General features: G+C 36.7%; 2 protein-coding genes across 7 annotated transcripts in view; both read right to left on the minus strand.

Annotated features, from left to right (window-relative positions):
• The window catches only part of LOC141457874 (follistatin-related protein 5-like), a 532,013-nt gene that overhangs the window by 318,167 nt on the left and 197,443 nt on the right, over positions 1-16,403 (minus strand). The gene's annotated exons all lie outside the window — the stretch shown is intronic.
• On the minus strand, positions 11,249-15,022 carry LOC141458117 (uncharacterized). The gene is made up of 3 exons (XM_074135715.1): positions 14,793-15,022; positions 11,468-11,613; positions 11,249-11,385 (listed from the first exon to the last, which is right to left on the minus strand). Exons 1-3 carry the CDS (start codon positions 14,929-14,931, stop codon positions 11,329-11,331), a joined length of 342 nt encoding a protein of 113 aa, XP_073991816.1. The 5' UTR covers positions 14,932-15,022; the 3' UTR covers positions 11,249-11,328.

The raw sequence follows: 16,403 nt of genomic DNA on the forward strand, positions 1-16,403 counted from the left end.
AGTAAACTGAACATATGTGATAAATTTACTTTTATCTGTTTTTTGTTAGGATCCATGCAATATTAAAAACAGGAAGTGCTGCCTGCTTTAGGAAGTTAAAGAAACTTGTTGACAGATACAGAATTCTTTAGCAGATTAATAATTAACCAACGACCAAACTGTAGCACGACATGATCACCTCATCGTCAATACGAGGTGTGGCTATTAAATAACGAGACTGATGCTGCTACAGAAGAACTATGTAAGCGCTAAATCTTAACGACCGACAGCTGTACAGCGTAAAGCTTTCTCTTTCGTTGCAGCGTCTCACGTGTTTGTAGAGAAATATATCTGTCCGGAACCGTCGTTTGTGTAAGAGGTGTTAGTTTCGTTTTGCCGAAAACATGATACTACACATGTAGTAGAGCGACGAATTGTCGTGAAATTTCACATGAAACTTGGTAAAACCGCTACTGAAACTTATCTTTTATTAAAAGAAGTTTATGGCGATGAATGTTAATCACGTGCGAGAGTTTTTGAGTGGTTCAAGCGCTTCCAAGATGGCCGAGAAGAAGTTGGAAATTATGACAACCCTTCCACGTCCAAAACGGATGAAAATATCGATTATAATTAATCAACATTACTACAGTGATATGCTTGCTCCACTCTGTGAAAGAGTAAGGGAAAAAACGACCCGATTTATGGAAGAACAAGTCATGGGTTCTCCATCAAGACAACCGGCGCCGGCTCACACTGCGTTGACGTCTGTCAAGACGTTTCTAGCCAAGTACAACATCCCAGTTTTAAGCCATCCGCCTAACTGTTGCCATTTGACTTTTATCTGTACCCCAAAGTCAAATCTGCATTAAAAGGGAATACGATTTCAGTACCGTTGAAGGTGTGAAAGAAAAAGCGGCACACGTCATGCAGGAGCTCACAGAAAAAGACTTCCAGCACTGTTTCGAACAATGGTAAATTCGCATGGAGCGTTGTAGGGATAGGGGAGGGGTGTATATTGAAGGTGATTATAACTAAAATGTATAAATTTAAAATAAAATGTTTTATAGCAACAGTCTCGTTATTTAATAGCCACACCTCGTATTGTTTTATGGCAGTACCTAACATCACAACAACATCAACGATATTTTTTATAATGCATAAATGCACTACAACTAAATTGAGACAGAGCTAGCAATACTGGCAAAAGTAAAACAATTCAAATACATTGATTGTAATGATTTTAAACATTAAATTAAATGAATAATTTAAGCTAGGACATTTTACTTGGTTGTCATACAGCTTGTAAATAATAACAGGCTATCGATATTTAGGTCAGTTCTCGTTCTGGATTTATGGCTACATTTCTCTTAATAAAACTCAGTTCCCAAGTAGAGAAGTCAGAAGACACACCAACCTTTTAACGACGTAATATATTGCATTGTCAATTAGCACTGAAGATGGTAATTATTATTTATTTTTTTCATCCTATCGAAACAATGAATCAGTCACCAAAAATAATGAACAGTAATAAGTTCATTTTGTTGATTTTCTCCGTTGTATCAGGCATGTTTAATGTCTGCCTAACCGTCTTTGGTCTTTCATTCACGAATAATTACGAGTATATAGTGATTACGAGAGGATGTCATCAATTTCTCAACGTTTTAACCAGGATGAGTTAAATGACCGTACAAGAGATCCCAAACTGTCAAAAGACGCTTCAGAATTACTGACTTCCAGGTTGAACGACAAAAATTTACTGGAACAAGGAACCAAGATCACCTTTTACCGTACAAGTGAAAAGGATCTGCTATCCTTCTTCTCTCAAGTAGACAAAAAAATGGCTCTTCCTGAATATTTTCCGGATGATTAGCTCCTACTTATTGACAGCTCAAAGCGAAGTTTTAAATGTATCCTTCTGCATGATTGGAACAAATATGGTTCAATACAAATTGCTCACTCGACAAAAATGAAAGAAGAATGTATAGAGTATATAGAAGAAAATTGTGCCTCAGTTGAGTAAAGAAAAAATTAAAGCAGGAGTATTTGACGGCCCACAAATAAGATAACTCATTTAGGATCCGGCCTTCGTAAATTCGATGATCGAAAAGCCTAGACTTTATTTGCTGCAGTTGTCGGAAATTCACTGGGCAAAGGCAGAGCTGAAAACTATGTTGAGCAGGTAAGCGAGATGCTTAGTAGTTTCAAATCCCTTGAGTGTAAGAAGAGGATTAAGGTGCACTATTTACACAGCCACTTTGGGCTTGGGCAGGAATCAGATCACTCTGATCACGGGCCCATTCATAGGGCACGGTAGGTTCAGAAAGGACCTGCACAAATTAGGGCTTATTAGCTCGGAACTGTTGTGCAGATTGTGCCAGGAAGAGGAAGAAACGGCCTCTCACCTATTATTCGATTGCGTTGCAATCGAGAGACTGGGCTACGACGTCTTTGGGACTTTGAGACCAAAGGAGATTATAGCGTAGAAGGAACTGGTAGGGAAAGCCCTCAATCTTCTTAGAAGGGGAGGTTTCACCTACTAAGAGGGAAGGCACAATAAACCTCTTGCGGCTGCGGTGCCGTGGGGTATCGTCCCGCCCGTTAAAATCTAAAATCTACTCAGCCACTTATGACTGTTTCTCTGAAAATTTAGGAGACACCAGTGAGGAATAAGGTGAAAGATTTCACCAGGATATTAAGACTATGGAAAACCGCTACCAAGGAAGATGGGATACGCATATGATGGCAGATTACTGCTGGTGTTTAAAAAGGGATCACACCCAAATACATTCAAGGATGTCCCGGAAAAGAAGCTTACGAAGTGTTCAGTGATAACTTGGTTTCATCGATGACTTTTCCTTTATATTATATGTACTAAATATTATATATTAAATTATTAAACAATAATTAAAATTCTGTTTTTACTTTTTTATTTGATCCATTGATTTAACTTAGAATAGTGCAACGTATATTTCACTAAAATGTTATATCTCAGAAATTTGAGCTCTTAGGCAAAAACTAATGCCATATTTGAATTCAGGGCATTAAATTCATGTGAGATTAAGTGCAAATACCCCTTTCACTAAAATACCAGTTGACCTGTGTAATAATCGTGCGTTCTACTAAGGATATTAGCGATATTATTCAGCACTGCGGAACTAAACCATATTTTTATAGTTTATAATTACTTAGTATCTCGATTACACCAACAAAATGAAATTTTAAGGAATCTATCTAAGAATAATCTATTCAGCAGTGAAATAAATCTGGTTTGGGATTAGTTAAGATTGGGACTAGTAGGGCTATGTAGAGTTTCTTTTTGTTCTTAAGAGACAATTTGGAGCTTTTGTCGAGGAGTCTTTTGGTAATTCGGTAACGTAAGTAAAGTTCCTGTCACTTGAGTCAGGTATGGGGGTTTCACGTAAGGCGTTTATCGAGGTAGAGTCCGAGATATTTGCCGGAAGAATAGGTTCAGATAAATGGTTCGAGGATGTGAAGATGAGACTGGCTGGATCGGATCGCGTTCTGAATTATGGGATAGGATGGCCGTATAATTGGCATACGAATAAATTGTAGTGTTCGGATGGAGCGGAAGATCAGCCGTATACAGGGTATAGAGAAGTGGAGCGAGAATACTTTCTTAAGGGACTCCTGCTAGGATAGGATAAATGGAAGAGAAGGAAGGGCGTTGGATAGCTTGAAAGAGGTGGTCTGATTGGTAGGACTTAAAGATGAGGTACTAGGTGCTAGGAAGAATAGATTCGAGCTTAGCTAGACGGCCTTGATACCACACTTTGTCAAAATGCCAGAGAGACATTCAGAAAAACTTCTGGGCAATGTATAGCTTGAGCTCAAGAGAGATGGTGACAGTATCCACCACACGGTGAACCTGGTGGATAGTAGAGTGACAATTTCGGAATCCTAACTGGTGGACAGAGATAGAGGACGATGCTGATAGGATGTTTTACTGACGAAGAGCAGTCTTTTCAGCACAAAGGGGAGGTTATGCTATCCTACCTCGCATAAAAGCTTAATTCGAAGTTTAGAATTTGCCAAATATAAAGATTCAAAATATGTTTATTGAAAGAAATACTATTTCCAGTTGTGGGTTTCATTTTTTGCAAAATACTTGATGTACAAAGATTTAAAGCTAAGCGACGGAACAAACTACTATTGCAACTAATTGTCTGACAATCTTAAGTTACCATTAGAACACAAACGACTAATATACAGCAGCGTACACAGTCACAGATTCTGTTAATGTCTTCTGATTGAGACCTGATCGAAATATTTAATTTCAGCTTTCTGTGATTATTAGTTTTTTGAGATTTGTGCATATTTTGTTCACACAATCAGGATGCGCTTTCTATAAAAACCGATTCTCAGATTTAGGAGTCTTCAAATATTAATATTTTAAATCCATCTTAAATATAAATTATAATTAAAATGCGTACAATAGATTTTGTTGATGAACTATGTGTCTATGACATTTTAAAATCTGATGTTCTCAGTGACAGGCTATTTTATATTAAATTCTGAAAGTGTTTCCAATGGTTAATTACCTTTTAGTGTAGAGAAAATCAATAAATCAATCAATCGGTAAATATTTCATATTAAATTACTAAAATAAACCTAATAATAATTTGAAACAGCGGCAAAATTCTGTTTGGAGCAATTAATATCAACTGCGCTTACTTAATTGTATTTGCAGCAGCGTCATTAGAGGAAAATGTAATTAGAAACTTGATTGCTATATCTGAAAATTACAAATCGGAAATCATATCCATTTAGAATGGACTAAAAAACTGAATATATCCAATAATTTTTGCTGCAGTCCATTTAGTGTTTATACAGTTATTGGGAAAACAATCTTACATTTTTATTTTTTTATTTTTTAACGAATTTTAATTGTAATCGCCGAGGTTTATTTTTGTCGTAGTTAAAATTTTATTGATAGATAATCATCGTTAGTTGCTGTCACTTTGATGGTTGCAAAATAAATTTGAATAATGTTTTTTAATCTGTACATTTGTTTTAACAAAATTCACTTATTCTAATAAAAGTATGGCAAACATACGAGGGTCGTTTGAAAAGTCCGTGCAAAGTCAGAGAGATAGCACCACTGGCGCGTATCGAGGTTATGTTTAGTTAGTAGCATCTCTTGGAAGGACACACACCAAGTTTCAGCCAGATCTGTCTATTTCTTTGTGTTTGGCATTTGTTTGAATCGAGGAAGTCGAGTGATTTTCAAAAAATGGACGAAAAAGAATTTCGTGTGTTGATTAAACACTACTTTATGAAAGGCAAAACGCCTCAGGAGACTAAAGAGAAAGCTTGATAAACATTATGGTGACTCTGCACCTTCGATTAGAACAGTTTATAAGTGGTTTCAAAATTTTCGGAGTGGCCATATGGGCACAAGTGACGCTGAACGTTCTGGACGCCCTGTTGAGGTTACTACTCCAGAAATCATTGATAAAATCCATGATATGGTGATGGATGACAGAAGAGTGAAGGTGCGTGAGATTGCTAGTGCTGTGGGCATCACGAATGAACGGGTAAATAATATTTTGCATCATACATTTGGACATGACAAAGCTATCCGCAAGATGGGTGCCGCGATTGCTCACGCTTGACCAAAAACGAAATCGTGTGAAGTGTTGCAAGGACGGTTTGCAGCTGTTCCAGAAGAATCCGCAGGACTTTAAGCGTCGTTTCGTCACTGTGGATGAAACATGGATACATCACTACACTCCTGAGACCAAAGAACAATCTAAACAATGGGTTACCAAGGGGGAATCTGCGCCAAAAAAAGGCGAAGACTGTTCCTTCGGCCGGAAAGATTATGGCGACTGTCTTTTGGGATTCGCAAGGAATAATTCTCATCGACTATCTGGAAAAGGGTAAAACTATTACAGGTGCATATTATTCATCGTTATTGGACCGTTTGAAAACCGAGCTGCAAGAAAAACGCCCACGATTGGCCCACAAAAAAAGTCCTTTTCCATCACGACAACGCACCAGCTCACACCTCAGCAGTTGTGGTCGCAAAATTAATGGAAATAGGGTTCCAACTCGTTTCACATCCCCCCTATTCTCCAGACTTGGCTCCCTCGGACTACTATTTGTTCCTCAATAAGAAGAAATGGCAGGCGGGAAAAAGATTTTATTCAAACGAGGAGGTGATTGCAGAAACGAATGGCTATTTTTCAGACTTGGACAAATCCTATTATTCGGAAGGGATCAACAAACTAAAGCAGCGTTGGTCGAAGTGTATAAGCCTAAAAGGAGACTATGTTGAAAAATAAAAACGGTTTACCCCAAAAAATTAAGTAGTTTTTATTTTTGCACGGACTTTTCAAACGACCCTCGTACCACAATAAATAGAGTTTACGTGCATTGCGTCCAATAACTTCATTTTTCAATTTCAAGATACAAGATATACCTTGCAGATCTTTTAAAACCGACAAAAAAAATTTGTATTGAATAAAAAGTACGGTATTTTCTGAAAGTATACAATCTGGGAGCTAGCTTAATTATTAATCTAGCAAATAAAAAGCTAGCACTAATAATCAGGCTTGTCCATGGGACATATTTTTCTGTCCCATCCCATGGCAATTTATGCCTGTCCCATCCCATCCCACGGGATTCCCATTATAATATTAATATGGAATACAGTTCAAATAAAATTATTAAATTTATGAAAGTTTACGTTTAGTGTCTACTAAATAGGACTACATGTACAAAGAGACATGCAAAACGACAAAATTTATTAACTTTAACACTCAAAAGTATAATCTAAGTACGACAATTCAGTATCATTATATCGACTATTATGGGAAATACAAATGTTTGCTGTCCCATCCCATCCCATCCCATGGGATTCCCATGGGAATAACATTCCTATGGACAACACTGCTAATAATTCTAAGGATGATGCGACAGCTAAAAGATTAGCGGGTATATCGCGGAATATTATTTTTTTTGTTGCAGATTGAGACATGAAAGGACAATCGAATATCAAGGATGAAACTTTTTAAATTAATGCCTATCTAAACATCGTGAAGTTCAGGAATCGATTACATTTAAACAATTTCTGCCCATTTCATTTTCACTCATAAACGTTATTCTTTAGAATAATCTAATCTCAAAAGAAAAAAAAGGGAAAAATCTAGTGATATGAGGTCAGGTAATTTCTCCTGAAGAATGAAACCAGATATATCCGGAATGTCACATTTCAGATGCCAGAAATTTTTGAAGTTTTTATTGTAACAACAAACCAAAACATTCAACCTATTCGAAAAATTAGTATTTGTTTTGCAGAAAATCAGGACATTGGGTCCATTTATTGACTACATTTCATCGCCCATATTACTTAACTCTTCAGCAAACTACTGGTGCGGCACAACAAAGTTCGGCTGGAATGAGTGCCAGGTTATGTAGGGATTGAAGGGAATAAGAAAGCTGGTCATCTGGCCAGGAATGGATCTAATACTCCTTTCATCGGTCCGGAGCCAGTCCTGGGGATCACCAGCGGTTTTAGCCGTGCGGCTCTCAGAGATCTGAGGAGGGAGCACGAAAAGAACTGGGGGGTTAAACACAGCCAAGACTATGATGCCTTGGCTGTGTAAGCAAAGAACCAATGAGACTCTGTGTTTGGATAGAAATCAGATTACTCTGATTGCAGGCCTATTCACAGGGGGGCACGATAGGTTCAGGAAGCATCTGCGCAAGGTTATTAGCTCGGTTATTGTGCAGATTATGTCAGGAAGAGGAGGAAACGGCTTCTCACCTGCTGTTCGAGTGTGTTGCAATCGAGCGTTTGCGCTTTGAAACCTTTGGAACGCTGAGACCGAAGGAGATAGTAGCGCAAAAAGAACTAGTAGGGAAGGTCCTCAATCTCTTTAGGAGGGGAGGGTTCGCTTACTAGAACTAAGAAGGGGCTGGCACAATAAGTCTTCTGTGGCTGTGGTGCCGTGGGGCGTAGGTCCCGTCCCATCAATTATCTTATCTTATCTTAACTCTTCAGCACTTGGCTGTCACGTAGGCTCGAAGTGTGTTACACTTGCAAGGACTTAGTGCTTTGAGTATTTCACTTTGGTTTTTGAAACGGACTAAAATTTGCTATTGAAAAGATTTTCATTTTCACAAATTTTTAGAAGAAAGAACTCAACCCAAATCACCTTATTACTCACTACCTTAAATTATTAAATTAAACCACAGATTTCGTCTACCCGGTTATATCTAATATTTTTTTTTTTTAAGAAGAAAATAAATATTATATTTACGATCATTAAAAGAATTCGTTAAATTATGTAAAATATAAATATAAAAAATAATAATATATAAATATTTTTTTTCTGCAACCATGTAGGGAAGTTCTCATTACTCAATTAAAATCAGCTGTGTAATGCCCAACTTCCCACACTAGTGGGGGGAAATTCCCATTAGTGTCACTTTCCTCACTAGTGAGTGGAAAAACTTTATTGTGCTTCCTTGATATAAGAAGTTTTGTTATTAACATAAATATTTTCTGTAAAACTTTAATAAGCTTATTTAACGTAACTAAATAATTAAAAAACGAATATTAAAAAATAAAATAAAAATTGAAAGGAATATATAAATAAAAATAATACTTTAATAAATAATTAGATATTTTTAATTATAACAGTTAAAAAGGTTATAGTGTTACCTTATAGAAATTTAAAATGGATTCTAGTGATGCCTGTTTAGAAAACACTCCTCCATCAATAAAAGAAACAGCAGAAAATGTAATAAGTAATGTAAATACGTAAGTAATGTAAATAATTGTAATATAACAATAAATGTTTATAATAAATAAATTACTTTTTGTAGACTGTAAAAATGAAATTTTTAATTTTTTTAGTTAATAAATCTAATGGTTGCAGAAAAAATATAATATTTAACTCGAGTGTCAAGTATTTTCCTCACACTCAGCAATTTGGTGCAAACCCTGCCTCGCGTGAGGAAAAGTACTACTTTCCACACTTGTTAAATAAATAACTATTTTATTTTTACTTTTTAAAAAATGGGTTTCTTACAAAATATAAACCCAACTACATATTGTAAAAATGAAAATTTACTTTTTTAAAAAAAGTTAGCGTAATTGGATACCATTTTGCTCATTAAATATTTACCCAAGTTAACTAACAAAAAGTAAATAGTCTGCATTTTTAAATTCGTTTAAAGTCCATGTATTTTCTTTTTTACTTCTTTGTTGGTGAGTTTTTTATGTACATCATTATTATATAGTTGGACTGCAATTTTATGGGATCTTCTATTAAATGAAATATTGTGAATGCTTTGCAAGCAACGAATAGAAAATGAACAAGATTTATGATTAGTAAAAACAAATATGTATCATTTATAAGCGTAATTAATGGCAGCATAAAGGAAATCTGATAACGGAACTACAAATCTTTGAATAGAATAAAAAAGATTGAATAGAATAAGTAGAGCTAAATTCCAGCTGATATTCTAATCAGATCGAATACCAGTTTTGAAATCCTGAGACAATATGGTCCTCTCCAAGATACAAAAATTCCAATTTATACCATGCTATTGCAACCGAAAAGTGCAAAACTAGATTTGGTTCTTAAATAAACGAACGAACCAGAATTGAAATAGTAGAAGTGTTGCTACGAATCTCGTTAAGTTCATCAATAATTCCTAGGTCTACTCAGACATCGTACATCGGTGAATAGTTGAACAGTTTTATAACAGAAAGAGCAAGAAACAGAAAGTCTGTTATGTATTTGCATTTAGCTTGATGCATATTTTACCTTGGAAACGCTTAATATTTTATATATTTATTTGGAACTTTTATTGTTTTTTATAAAGTTTTTTAGAACAGATTTTTTTACCCTAAAAATTGAAAATGAATAACAATAAATTTAGAAAACCTCACGTATCAATTAGAAGCATTATTGGTTCATGTTCCTGATATATTGTGAAACTACAACCTTCATAAATACATTGAGAACAACAAATTCCCTCGCTAGGGAGAGAAAGTATTGAGCAGGCCAAATGTTTTTGCATTAACCAATTAAGCGTGGAATTTAGTGTTTAAAAAAACCCCCCACAGTGTGTGGAATTAAAATCAGACAATGACGTGTATACACGTCGAGCGCAAGGCAAAACAACCAAAAGTTTACAGTAGTCGTAATGGTTACTGCAAGCGACTTTTTCAGCAATTTCTGGGAGCTTGAGATTACAGAGCATTCTGTGCTCATTCAAAAATCTTGCACCGCTTCACCTATGCATTGCTCTAGTTAACTAGAGGGTCGCAAGAGCTTTTACAAGGGAGAAAAGAGTTTTTTGAATTCTGTGCAAAATGAAATCATGCTCGTACTGATTTCTGAACCTCTATCTAAGGTAAAAACGGCATTGCACAAGAATTGAGAGCTTCTATTTGTGTGCGTAATTCCCCAATCTCTAATGCGGAGACCAAACATGTACCAACCACTTATCATTTGGCTGACTCCCTCCGTATAAAATACTTGGCAGTTCTATTGGTAAGATAAAGGAAACATCCCACCAAATAATATTCTTATTGTATTTGATTAAAATTTCGAGTTTTTATAGTTAATAGGGCTAATCTATAGAATAGCTCCCCGGAGGTGTGGCCTGTTTATTTTTAGGGGGTGGGAAGTACAGCGCACCAACCGGTGAAAATTTGAACTACTTCCCGCCAATGAACTGTTTCGGATTGTGCGAATTTCACTTCGAATTAGGCCACGCCTCCGGGGAGCTATTCTGAAGATTTACCGTTAATAGCAATTTTATATTTTTCACAACGAGTATACCCGTCAAACACTCTTAACAGGTTAAATTTTCAGAAATATCCTCATAGAATCCCCTGATTCCCCAAAAAGTGGTTTTCAGAAAAATTGTTTGCAGGTAAGTGCGAACACAATGACTCCAAAAATTATTGTTCCTGTCATTGCACTCTGTCTGTTAAATTAACTAAATTTGCTTTGCAAAGTTTTTTGGAAAAATTATGCAGTAATTTAAAAACAGTAATTATTTAAACAAAATAAAAAAATCTGTGATTCGTAACTTGAAAATAAACTTAATAAAATATTTTTTTACAAGAAAGCATTGCTTTGCTAGCATGGCCGCTGACCAAAAGATAGTTTTTAAAATCCTCTTAAACTGAATAGAAAAACAGTTCACTTGGGAATTGAAAATATTATTTCAATTAAAAAATTCTTAAATTATTAATTAATTGAACGAAAACAAAACAAACAGTTCTTTTTCAATTAATTTATTTAAAGAAAGTATTTTATTCTTGGTCTTTTTCAAAACAGAAACCAATCAATTGGCTCCCATCTATTTTGGAAATAATCTTTTATTTATATCACCGATTTTCTCTCCTAATTTTGAAGCCTGCGCATAACATTTATCTGATTTATCACTTGCATAACAAAATTTAACTTATTTACAAGAAAGTTTTATTAATTGCAACTACCTTTTTCTTTATTTCTTCCATTTCTTGGCTAAATTCGGGTGACTTTAAATATTTATTCGAGGATGATTCATTTTTCAGTTTATCAACTTCTTTTAAAGTATCTACCACAATATCCATCTTTTTGTGCGTCATCGTTTCCAGATTTTCTGGAATTCAATTATAATTTACTAATTTTTTTTTTTCTACCGGCGCATCGACGTCTGTAGCCATTGGCGCCCACCACACATTCTCTAACATGTATCAGTAAAGAGGAAGGATTAGTTCAGCTGTTTGCACGATGCTCTTGGAAGATAGAGGAACCGATTCAAATACTGCTTGAAGACATGTTGCTTAAAGTTTTTCTAACCTACAAGCATTAACTTTCGGGACGGAGAGCGATGAAAAAAAGCTCCGGGGCGCTAATAATCTCAGATGTTGACGCGCCTTAAACAATAATAATAATCATAATTTTTTTTTTTTTAATGGAGGGGGAAAAATGCATTATGCATCGTCGTGGGAGAAATGCCCACGGTATGTGGAACCCTCACCCACTAAATAAACCCACCTCCCCTAGAGGCATTGCAACCCACCTTGGAACCACTTACGCATTACTTCAAGGTGGTGCCTCACAACAGCTCATACGAGCTCCCACCGGATTTAATTAGTCTTTATTACGACAGGAGCAGACGGAAGTCCAGCTCCTGTTTCTTTCTTTTTAATATTGCCTTGGCAAAGGTAGCCACCCGGTTCCAGCAGTCTCTGTAATATAATCCCTACTACGTTCTCGGGCGTGATTCTCCCGATCTCTTGCTCCAAGCTCTCCCTCTCCGGCACCCATCTATCACACAGAAAGAATGTGTGATGGGCGTCATCGAGGTCAGAGTCTCCGAAGATGCATGACGGGTCTCAAACTTTCCCCATCCTATACAGGTACGAGGTGAAGTACCCGTGCCCTGTAAGAAACTGGGTGAGGTAGTAGTCGACCTTGCCATGCTCTCTTCTGGCCCACTCAGAACGATTGATTGCCAATGAGCCGTGCAGTCCATCTGCCTAGGGTGTCAGTCTGTCACCTCTCATGCCAGGACTGAATAGAGTAATCCCTGGCCACCACCTTCGCCTCCGATCTTCCGAGGACTTCCTTTAGATCGTAAGCCATCTTACGTTTCTGGGCCATCAAATCAATGGGGATCACTCCAGCCACCACTAGTGCCGCAGGCTCCGAGACAGTTCGATAGGAACAGGCGATCCTCTTCTTTGAACCGAAGCCATCTGCTTCTGGTACTTTTCTTTTCTAAGAGTGTCAGCCCAAACTTCACACCCATATAGAAGTATGGCGTTCGTTACCGTCATCAGAAGTTGCCCTCAACGTTCCCCCAACGTTTGACATAAGCCCACTCAGTGCCGGTGACACCTTCGCGGCTTTCTCCGAAGAGTGCCTGATCTGCTCCCAAAACAAGAGTTTAATTATAATAATAGTAATAATAATAATAATAATAGGCTAATGTAAAGAATAGTTACCCGATGGTGTGGCCTGTTTATTTTTAGGGCATGCGCAGTACAGCGCACTTACCGTTGAGTTTTTAAACTACTTCCCGCCAATGAACTGTTTCGGATTGTGCGAATTTCGTAACTCTTGTTTCGCGCACATGCGCAATACACTTACTGCATAGTAACTGCTTCCTTTTTAATGTATTAATAGTTCCCGCGAGTGCCCTGTTTGTGATTTGAGGTGCCTTTTTTTGTAACTTTATGAGCATGAGCGTTTTAAATTTGCAGTTTTTTAAAAAATTAAAGCATGATTGTAGTGTGAGTGACGATGGAGTAATGAATGTTTTAAAATTTTGTATGGATGTTGGTTTGATCAGTAGGAGATATGTATGTCCGAAGTGTGGATGTGATATGAAAATAACAAAAAAAAATAGTGCGATTGATAAGTATGGTTGGAGGTGCCGAGGCTATTCGACCCCGCTAAGTATACCCTCCTCAGGAAAAGGACTCCACAGAATAAGGTAAGTTTCTTTTGTGTTGTTCTGTGTAATTATTGTAATTAATCTTGTGACACAAATTAAAAAATTGAGGGTGATTAGGTAGGTTAGGAGGGGGGAATTAAGAAAAAAATCAGGGGTGTGGGGGGCGAAGCCCCCCATTAAGAAATAAATAAATAATTCGAAGTGATTCTGATTCGCTGTTACCATATAACCCGCTAGATTTAAGTGTAAATATAAAATAAAGAAATAGTTTTATATTTATATTTGAATATGGCGGGTTCTATAGTAACAGCGAATCAGAATCACTTCGAATTAGGCCACACCCCCGGGTAACTATTCTTTACATTTACCTAATAATAATAATAAGGGAAGGGATTAGCTATGAGGTTAGCATATTGGGCTAATCTATAGAATAGCGCCCCGGAGGCGTGGCCTGTTTATTTTTAGGGGGTGGGAAGTACAGTGCACCTACCGGTGAAAATTTAAACGACTTCCCGCTAATGAACTGTTTCGGATTGTGCGAATTTCGTAACGCTTATGTTTCGCGCGCATGCGCAGTACACTTACTGCCTAGCAACTGCTTCCTGTTTAATGTATTAATAGTTCCCGCGAGTGCTCTGTATGTGACCTGAGGTGCCGTTTTTTTGTAACTTTATGAGTATGAGCGTTTTAAATTTGCAGTTTTTTTTTTAAATTAAAGCATGAGTGTAGTGTGAATGAGGTTGGAGTTCGATAGGTATACCCTCCTCAGGAAAAGGACTCCACAGAATAAGGTAAGTTTCTTTTGTGTTGTTCTGTGTAATTATTGTAATGAATCTTGTGACACAAATTAAAAAATTGAGGGTGATTAGGTAGGTTAGGAGGGGGGTATGGGGGGCGAAGCCCCCATTAAGAAAAAAATCAGGGGGTGTGGGGGGCGAAGCCCCCATTAAGAAATAAATAAATAATTCGAAGTGATTCTGATTCGCTGTTACCATATAACCCGCTAGATTTAAGTGTAAATATAAAATAAAGAAATAGTTTTATATTTATATTTGAATATGGCGGGTTCTATAGTAACAGCGAATCAGAATCACTTCAAATTAGGCCACGCCTCCGGGGAGCTATTCTAAAGATTTACCGCATATTGGACTCCCACGTTAGAAGACCCGGGTTCGAATCCAGCTGCTCACCCTTAGATATTCTCTTCCTAGGAGCTTCTTACAGCTCACTGCCCGGTGATGGACAGTGTTGTCTGTAACGAGAGAACACTGTCCGGAGGCCAGCAGTCCACTGGAAAAAGCTCCGGGCGCTAACAACCTCAGCCGTTAATGCAAAAAAAAAAAAAATAATAATAATAATACAGTACTACCTATTACCTAGCAGCTTTATCAGATCCTTTTTCTCATTGGGCGGCAAATCATTACGCTCAATTTCTTGTCTTACTAAACATTGATATTTTTCAAAACTTTCTTTGGAATCTTTTAATCGCATAGATAAATCATCGAATTCACTCATTTCAACGAATCAACGAATGTAAACAAAATAGATAAATGAAATTCTAATCAATATAAAAACAAATTTCTGAAATTTCGCACACAAAAAAAAGTAACCATGGAAACAGGAGTAAAACTCTAGTAGAATTTAATATTACTCCTTTTAGTTACGTAGAAAAGGAGTACGCGTTTTCTAGGACTATGAGAGATTTACGCACAATTTCTGGGATTGTCTATTGCAGGCGTATTCTCGCGATAGTCTTTTTTTTTTGTGACTGTACTGATATTGTTGGGTATGCAGATCGATTTTTTGTAGTTACCCTATTGATCTTATCAAACTGTTAAAGTTCTACCAATTAGATAATGAAGCTGCACGGTATTAATTATAACGCAATAATACTATTTCAGCTATAAAAATCTAGAAAACCCCTTGTTGTTCTTGGAACATTGCCCCCGTCTTGAAAGCATTCATCAGCTGGTGAAGCTGGGATTGGACTGTAATGGTGCTGTCATTCTACGATTTACTGCCGCTTCTCGTTTAATCAAAATCATTAACGGCAGAGTGATTTTTGGTTCAATGTTAAAGGGTTTTCTTGATATGGGAGCAGATCGTTTAAACGCGACCTTTAGTGCATTTTGAAAAGTTATGATTTCTATGTCGCACTAATTGTTATGAACGTTCAAAAGATTATTCAGAATTTTTGTAAACTATTCGACGTAGATATATTTAGCTGCACTATAACATTTATCTCAAAAGTTCTTTTACAAATTCTATTTGCATTGTACAACCGACCATAAGAATGTAACTGGTATGAAAAAAAGGTGTTAATACTTAAGACCAAAACTTCATTCTTACTCAACTTATACTTTCAAAACTTATTTATCTTTTACGTCAGAAGTCGCCAAAGTGGTCTATATAGACCCCCAGGAGTCTATTTAACAAAAGTAGGGGGTCGATCTGAGCCAGGGGGTCGAAGGAAAAAACAATTTCGAACCCAATATAGCGAATCTTGCAAAGAAAAATAAATATTAAGGTATTTAAATTTCAACATTAAGATATTCTTCATAAAACTATTGTTACACAATGTAAAATTATTTTAATAAATGTTTAAAATCATAAAATAAATGTATAAACACAGTACGTAATAGATAGTTTTATTTTAACACATTGTCGACCACTCGGGGAAATCTCTCCGGTTTGTAAAATGTCAGTGCACGACTGATCGGGGAAATCTCTCCGTTTTGTAAAATGTCAGTGCACGACCACTCGGGGAATTCTCTCCGTTTTGTAAAATGTCAGTGCACGACCACTCGGGGAAATCTCTCCGTTTTGTAAAATGTCAGTGCACGACCGATCGGGGAAATCTCTCCGTTTTGTAAAATGTCAGTGCACGACCGATCGGGGAAATCTCTCCGTTTTGTAAAATGTCAGTGCACGATCGATCGGGGAAATCTCTCCGTTTTGTAAAATGTCAGTGCACGACCGATCGGAGA

Source organism: Rhodnius prolixus, unplaced genomic scaffold (assembly GCF_049639745.1).
Source record: "Rhodnius prolixus isolate KJV_2025 unplaced genomic scaffold, Rpr scaffold_5, whole genome shotgun sequence".
Taxonomy (NCBI): Eukaryota; Metazoa; Arthropoda; class Insecta; order Hemiptera; family Reduviidae; genus Rhodnius; species Rhodnius prolixus.

What these genes read in the sequence shown, in the direction of transcription:
- LOC141458117 (XM_074135715.1), bottom strand. Translation starts at nt 14,931, where the DNA reads ATGAGTGAATTCGATGATTTATCTATGCGATTAAAAGATTCCAAAGAA. An exon ending in GGATCTGATAAAGCTGCTAG is followed by an intron (nt 11,614 to 14,792) that starts GTAATAGGTAGT and finishes ATTGAATTCCAG; the next exon opens with AAAATCTGGAAACGATGACG. An exon ending in TGGAAGAAATAAAGAAAAAG is followed by an intron (nt 11,386 to 11,467) that starts GTAGTTGCAATT and finishes TGTTATGCGCAG; the next exon opens with GCTTCAAAATTAGGAGAGAA.